This window comes from Salarias fasciatus, chromosome 10 (genome assembly GCF_902148845.1).
Source record: "Salarias fasciatus chromosome 10, fSalaFa1.1, whole genome shotgun sequence".
NCBI lineage: Eukaryota > Metazoa > Chordata > Actinopteri > Blenniiformes > Blenniidae > Salarias > Salarias fasciatus.
In genome coordinates this window covers 21,385,798-21,393,206 of record NC_043754.1, presented here as the reverse complement: position 1 = coordinate 21,393,206, position 7,409 = coordinate 21,385,798, and the positions used below count along the sequence as shown (strand labels likewise).

The following is a 7,409-nucleotide window of genomic DNA, read 5'->3' as shown; positions in this document are numbered from 1 at the left end:
TGTTTGTTTTTGTTTGTTTGTTTGCATGTTTTCCTTTGGGGCCGGCTCGGAGTTCCCACCTCAGTTGATATCATCCACTAATTTAACTTGATCGGGCTGTGAAAGAGGACACGGCTTGTTTTAGTTTGACTACAGATCAATAGATGGAAAGAGCTGCCCTAGTTACACCGTGCCTGAACTGAACACTGCTACTGGGATAACTTCACATTTAAAGGAGTTTCACGACTAGAAGACAATCAGACTGACTTATTTTTGAATTCACATTTGAATTAAAAGGGTTTAAAAACAAACATGCCGGTAAAAAGACTGGGCGTCCTGAAACGCTCTCAGTCTGTCCTGATGAGGAGAGAGGACAGAGATCAACACGGTTTAATGATTATCAGAGCCGGGCGGCCAGTCGGGGGGTCAGCAGCATCTGAGGAACGACTATTGACCCTGAGCTCAAGCTGAACTGGGCCACCCAGACTCCGCTGATGGTTTCAAATCCGTAAACAAGAGAGCAGATTCCTCAGTTCCAGTGTGGAAGCGGGACTTGGAGTGAGCGGACATGAAGCCAGTGGTGGCCCTGCTGGGCCTCGTCCTCCTGCTCCACAACACGTTTGCTGCAGAAGGTACGAAAAATGACTTATTTCCTACTGTGTTGAAATGCTGCAGTTCAGAGGAGCATGTTTGATCTAATTTTTAATTTTCTGTACTGCTCTTTTAGACAGATATTCCTCATTTTACACCATTTTCCTTGGTTGGCACTGTCATCTCCTCTCGCACAGAGTTTGCATGCTTTCCCTGTAAAATGACTTTTATTTCAACCTTTTCAAGATTCGTTCACGCTCATTTGGATAAAAAGAACCGGGACGATGAATTCATTCCACATGTTTGGAAGCATGTCTCATGAATCTGTCCGCACGCTGTTCGATGCTCTGCAGAGAGCTGCGCCGGCCGCTGCGGCGCCTTCGACGCGCTGAAGAAATGCCAGTGTGACTCCATGTGTGTGTACTACGGGAGCTGCTGCAGCGACTTCCAGACCGCCTGCCCCAAGAGAAGTGGGTGGCTCAGTGAGACTCGCCGCTCCGCTGGCGCCGGTTCACGTCCCTGATGCCCAATCCCTCTGCTCGCAGCTCGGGGAGACACCTTCGTCGAATCGGAGGTCACAGAAGCGGCGCCGGCGGCCGACGACGACTTCACCACGGCCGAGCCCCCGAGGCTGACCCCGGTCCTCCCCACCATCCCGACGGCCCCCGCCACCAACGCCACCCGGAGGCCCGCGGCCACCGTGGAGCCGGACGCCGCGCCCTGCAGCGGCCGGCCGTTCGACGCCTTCCTGCAGCTGAAGAATGGCTCCATGTACGCATTCAGAGGTAAACCTGGTCGGCCGCGGCCGTCTCACTGGGTTCACCTGTGAAATACCATCAAGTGTTGCTCTCCCACTCGAACCCCCCCCAGGTGAATATTTCTTCGAGCTGGACGAGAAGTCTGTCCTCCCCGGTTACCCCAGACTGATCCAGGACGTGTGGGGGATCCCCGGGCCCATCAGCGCCGCCTTCACGCGCATCAACTGCCAGGGGAAATCCTACCTCTTCAAGGTCTCGCCTTCTGTTTCCCCGGCGTCGGTACCGCGGTGCGGCTGCGGGGACGGCCGCCGCGATGCTCTCGGTGCGTTTCAGCGCGAACAGCTGCAGTAAGCTTCTCGCTGTGTGTCTCAGGGGAAACAGTACTGGAGGTTCGACGGCGACGTCCTGGATAAGGACTATCCGCGGGACATTGCGGTCGGCTTCGACGGCGTGCCGGACGACATCGACGCGGCGTTTGCCATCCCAGCCCCGAGTCACCGCGGGAGGGAAAAGGCCTACTTCTTCAAAGGTGGAGGAGAACATGCAGACATGTTCAGTGATTTTTCCTCAGCATCGTTTGATTCATTAGACCCTGACCCTTGACCCTTGTGGCTTTCATGCTGAATTGAATGTGTGTTTCTGTCTTTAGGGGAAAACTATTATCAGTATGAGTTCAAGCAGCAGCCGTCCCACGAGGAGTGTGTTGAAATGAGCAGGTCGTCGCCGTCGGTGCTCTTCACTCGATACACACACGTCTACTGCGACCACGGCCTGGAGGACTTCTTCACTCAGCTGTTTGGAGAACCCCGTGAGGCCTGTTTACACATATGTGTGTGTTTGTGTGTGTGTGAGACTGTCTGTAAACTAACCTGGGCTTTGTTTCTCCTTGTCCTCCAGTCAGCAGCTTCCAGACCGGCCCCCGTCTCACCAGAAGGGACTGGATCGGCGTCCCGGCGCCGGTGGACGCCGCCATAGTGGGGCCGGTTTACGTCAGCCCCCAGCCCACCCCGTCCCTTCCTCCAGCCGTGAGGAGGAGGGGCGGCTCCAGGAGGAGCAGGATCAACAAGAGGCGTAAATCCAGAAGGAGGCAGAGCCGGGGCCTGTTCGACTACCTGATGCTTGACGATGACTTCTTCGACTTGTTCGACGACTACGCCTACGACGAGACCGCCATGCAGGACATCAGCACCCCCGTTCAAAAAGTGTATTTTTTCAAGAAAGGTGTGGAATCTGCAGGAGTCAAACTCAGATTTAACAGAGCATAAACCTGAAGTCTTGAATCATTTCTCCTTCTTCTCTGCGTGTGATCACAGATAAGTACTACAGAGCATCTCTGCAGACGAAACGCGTGGAGGCTGTCAGCCCTCCTTACCCACGATCCATTGCAAAATACTGGCTGGGCTGCGAGCATGAAGACGTAGCTGACCCGTCGAGAGCAGAGAAGAGATGAGCCGACCCTGTTGGCCGAAGCACGTGCACAGAAATCTAAAAACATGAGCTCCGTAATAACGTCTGTTACTTTTCAGGAATAGATACATTCATGGTACAAACCCCTCACCTGCACCTTTAGATGGATGCTCCGGTCTTTTGCATGATTTAATAAACAGATAACAATCCTGAGTGTGTGTCATGTTTTTTTTTAAAATAGAGAAACAAAAAACATAAAATATCATTCATTGTTTAGCAAATTCATATTTACATACCCAAGCCTACCAGCAACTAGAGTTTTCGCCATACTCAAACTAAAATTATATCTAAATTTACCAGGATCGGTCATTGAATGCATTGTTCTGATCTTTAGTAATAACAATATTATATATAACCAGAATTACTTTACAAATATGAACCGTTGTTATTTGACTGCAGCCTATAATTACTGAAACATGAATTATGTGACTACAGAAATGAAAGAGACATTTTTAGGAAGAAGTTTTGCTTTTTCAATGATGAACCAAAAGATAATTTAATGATAACAGCACATGTAGTTTACACAGTTCTCGATGAGAATAAACAAGAAAGAAATACACTATTTATCCAATCCATAGTGTAATATTGTGTTTTTTCAGGGTGTTTAACAGGCAAAATGTCTTTTAAAAGGTCACAGTGTTTGAGTTTGGGTGTTAAGCACAGTATGTAACAACTCATGAGGATTGTTGTCCACGTTATAAAGCATTTTTTTCTCTCCTCAGAAAGTAACCTAATGATCTTGTTTAAGAAAGACTGCGATGGACCATTTTCTGACATGTGATTCTCAATAAAATCACAGTGAAGCAGCATTAGTGTACTATAGAAAAATATTTGAGGTTAAGTATCCCCGGGGATCTCACTAAGGTTTATAAAAACCAGTGAAAACACATAATTCAAATAAAGTCTATGTACTATGTAACCTCGCCGGCTCAGACTGGATTTCTTCCATTGCTCATTTTAATCGGTGCACAGTGGTTAAGTCCCTCTTCAAGTAGAATAGCTTTAAAAAATTAAAAATCAAGTCTACTTGAACTGTACAGGAGATCCTTCCCTCCTTCCTGTTTCGTCTTAAACACTGTTGCTGTTTTTTATATTCTTGTTTGATTAATTGGTGTTAGTGTTACATTCAGTTGTGTATTTTGAGTACTTTTGCAGTAAAATGCGGTCCGACTAAATGAGTTGCGTCATCATTTACGTTCTGACGTTGCCTCGTAACGTAGATTCTGATTGGCTGAAACGAATCTGACGTGAAATATCGCGTGAGTTCTCGAGCTGGCTGTTCCACAAAATGTGCGTTAAATGTCCTTTTTAACACTAATTTCGAGTTGTTATATCTGAATTTTGTACGTTTTGCCAAAAACAAATATATGGCTTCGTTTCAAACCGTCCTGCGGGGGCGATATCTCGGAAAGAAATAATAAAAGCGGTCAAGGAGGAAAAGGCACCGCTGGGATTCGAACCCAGGATCTCCTGTTTACTAGACAGGCGCTTTAACCAACTAAGCCACGGCGCCACGTGATGCTCTCCCCGGTAATACCACATATAGAGTCAAACACACAGACGCTGCGGCACTCATTTTTAGTTGGAACGTTATATTACAATACTTTACAAAACTTTACAAAATTTATTAAAATTTAGATCCACATGGCATTTCAGAAAATATAAATACTCTCTCTGATGTTTACGTTAGAAGCTGTAAATCTTGGCGCAGTCCAGATGATACGCGGTGATGGAGGAAACGTCCAGGTGTGGCCACGTGCAGTCAGCCAGCAGATCCTGGAGGCGCGTGCTGGACATGTCGGTGCCGGATGAGGTTCTGTGGAGGTTCTGGCGGATCACCGGACTCTGGACGCTCTCTGGTGCTGCCGGGGGATTTAACCCCCGCGCCTCTCTTAGGACCGCCTCAAAGTCGTCCGGTAAGTCCAGTTCACCCGGAAAGACGCAGTGCTGAGGGAGACCCGGGTCCTGCTGGTGAAGGACCTCCTGTGGAGAGCAGGGTGGAGGTGGGTGAAGGAGGGGAGGTGCAGGCATGGAGGGGAGTTCTCTGTCCAGGATCGTGGACAGCCTGGTGGACTGGGGCAGACTCGGAGCAGGGTATCCCGGGAGGGAGGACAGTCCCGGTGTAGGGGGGTGGAGAGGAGCCAGGCCAGGGAATGACGGACTGGAGTCTGGCTGCAGGTCTCTGGAGGGACCAGCCTCTGTTCTGGACGCTTTCTTGCTTTTGAAGTAGCGAGCACGTCGATTCTGAAACCAGACCTGTTGAAACAAGTGGAAATTGGCTATGAAGACACGTGGTTCTTCCTTCCCCCCCCCCAAAAAAAACCCAACACACGCCCCGTGCATACCTGAATCTTGGACTCCGGCAGTCCTGTGATGAAGGACAGCGTCTCCTTAGTGTGGTTGTCCGGATACTGTGTGGCAGAGAACGTCGTCTCCAGCTGGAGCAGCTGCGCCTTGCTGAAGGTGGTGCGCTTCCGGCGGCGCTGGACGTCCGAGTGGCTCCTGTGAGGAGCATCCGGCCACCCTGCAGGGAGAGGACACATCTGAGACTTCACCCCAAAACAACAGCAACAACAACAACAACAACACCACCTGAGTGCTTTAATGAACCCACTTCAGGTGGATTAGACTCATGCTGAAGCAGCGCTGCTCACCTGTGGCGGAGCTCCGTGCGTAAAGCCGGCGCTCGTTCATGCTCGGGTACGGTGCGGTCCAGCAGCGTCCCGGACAAAGCTCGGTGTTCTCGGTACAGTCCATCGTGAAGAAGCTGTCCTCAGCTCTGTCTTCCTGAACTCACAGGTTAGAAAGGGGTTTTTTTATACCAAATAACCCCCCCTCGTCCATCCGCCACCCCGTGCGCCCCCGCCTCCGTGCACACCTCTGTGGATGGTGTCAGTCCTTACAGACGCGTGCCTTTGATGTGGTGCACACCTCCTAATGGCTGGTGTCTGTTTGATCATGGATAACTCGTCAATGTGCCGGTGAGACCAGACAGGACTTGTATCAGCCATGGAAGAAACATTTTACACACACACACACACAGACACACACACACACACAGACACACACACACACACACACACACACAGACGCATCATCACACTCCATCATGACTACTAGTGTGTGTGTGTGTGTGTGTGTGTGTATGTTTTTCTCCATTCAAATCAAGATGAGAAGGTTGGAATACCTCTGAATTAGATTTCTTTGCTCCATATTTCTACAGTGTATATTTGCGCCGTGAGGCCTGAGAGGTTTGCGCGTCCCTGGTCTGTGGCGCATCCTCCGCCTCCCCCCGGCGCGCTTGTGAAGAACTGTGGAAGTGTATTGGAGGGTTTGAGGGTGTGAGAGCCCCTCTCAGCTGCAGTGTGTGGAGGTGACAAGGCGGACTGGTGTCTCTCTCTTTACCGGTCGCTCGCGTTTCCACCGGTGGAGACATCAAAACGCAAAAGTCCGGTGCGTAACCGGTTGCCAGGCGGGGGTCAGACTCACTTTTATGCATGAGGCTGCGAACTGAGCCCCAGCATCCAGCATGTGATGGAAACAAACACTGGCATTCACCAAATTACACTGATTGGGATTTTTTTTTTTTAATGTTCAATTAAGTGTGAAGGGTTTGTTCATGTTCATGAAGCAGCAAACAGAGAAAAATGTCCCTGATTGGCTGAATCCCCTCAGCTGTGAACAACAGATCAGCATTATGGTTTATGAAGGGCCATCGAAACCAGGTCACGTGTGATCTGGTACACCTGGTATATCCCGCAAGCTTCTTTCAGTGATTCATAATAAATACACAGTAACAAAATCAGAATCCACATTCATGCAGGAGGCCAGGCAGCTTGAAGAATACAAGCATCCAGCAGATGGCAGGCTTTGTTTAACTGTGCTAAAACTCAGAACCATGAAGTCAATTTGCTTCTGAAAAGACTGGAGCTGAGAGTTCAACTGTTTAACATAAGAAAACAAAACACAAGTAAAAGTTTAACACGGAGAGAATCAACAGAGCAGAAATATAAAATGAAGAGAAGAAAATAAACTGATTACAAAAACATGAACTCACTCCTGTTTAAAATGTGAGTTTCCCACAGGAGAATCTGGAGAATGTGAGAAGACTTTTCAGGAAATTTAAGGCAGAAATTCTAAAGATAGTGAGAATACTATCAGAGAAAGATACTGAACAGGGCCGAACATGGAAAACATTCATATTCCAGCTCATATGCACAGCTTCACATGACTGTGTAAAAAAAAAATACAATGTCAGTTAATTATCTTGAATAATTACTGAATGTGTCAATATGTCTCATGTTTTTTTGGAATTACACCACTTGAAAAACTGGCATTTAAAAAGTTAATGAAACACCTGAAGTCGACATTTTGAACTTTCTCTTTCATCACAAACTGCGACAGGAACATGAACCACGACCTGTGGGACAGCGAGAGAGTGAAGACACAAATTATACACAGGTTTGGACTGAAATGGCCACAAAATTTTCAGTGTGGTCCTGAACCATTCAAATGTTGGAGCGGATTATATCATTTATGCTTTTTATTGCTTTGTAACAGCAAAATAAATCAAATATAAAACTGATTCACATTCATAATAACTCCATTGCAATG

At 48.2% G+C, this 7,409-nt stretch overlaps 1 protein-coding gene and 1 non-coding gene across 2 annotated transcripts; one reads left to right on the top strand and one right to left on the bottom strand.

The window, feature by feature from the left end:
• Positions 1-547: 547 nt before the first annotated feature.
• On the top strand, positions 548-2,791 carry vtnb (vitronectin b). Its single transcript, XM_030101678.1, has 8 exons — positions 548-611; positions 924-1,040; positions 1,116-1,355; positions 1,441-1,580; positions 1,701-1,857; positions 1,978-2,136; positions 2,226-2,549; positions 2,642-2,791. Exons 1-8 carry the CDS (start codon positions 548-550, stop codon positions 2,776-2,778), a joined length of 1,338 nt encoding a protein of 445 aa, XP_029957538.1. The 3' UTR covers positions 2,779-2,791.
• A 1,443-nt stretch (positions 2,792-4,234) lies between these two features.
• trnat-agu (transfer RNA threonine (anticodon AGU)) lies at positions 4,235-4,308 on the bottom strand. Its single transcript has one exon. It is a non-coding gene; the product is annotated as a tRNA-Thr (tRNA).
• Positions 4,309-7,409: the final 3,101 nt, after the last annotated feature.

Bases quoted from the DNA above. Each gene is read 5' to 3' on its own strand.
- vtnb (XM_030101678.1), top strand. From the start codon at position 548: ATGAAGCCAGTGGTGGCCCTGCTGGGCCTCGTCCTCCTGCTCCACAAC. The intron at 1,041-1,115 runs GTGGGTGGCTCA...CTCTGCTCGCAG, and splicing joins GACCGCCTGCCCCAAGAGAA to CTCGGGGAGACACCTTCGTC. The intron at 1,356-1,440 runs GTAAACCTGGTC...AACCCCCCCCAG, and splicing joins CTCCATGTACGCATTCAGAG to GTGAATATTTCTTCGAGCTG.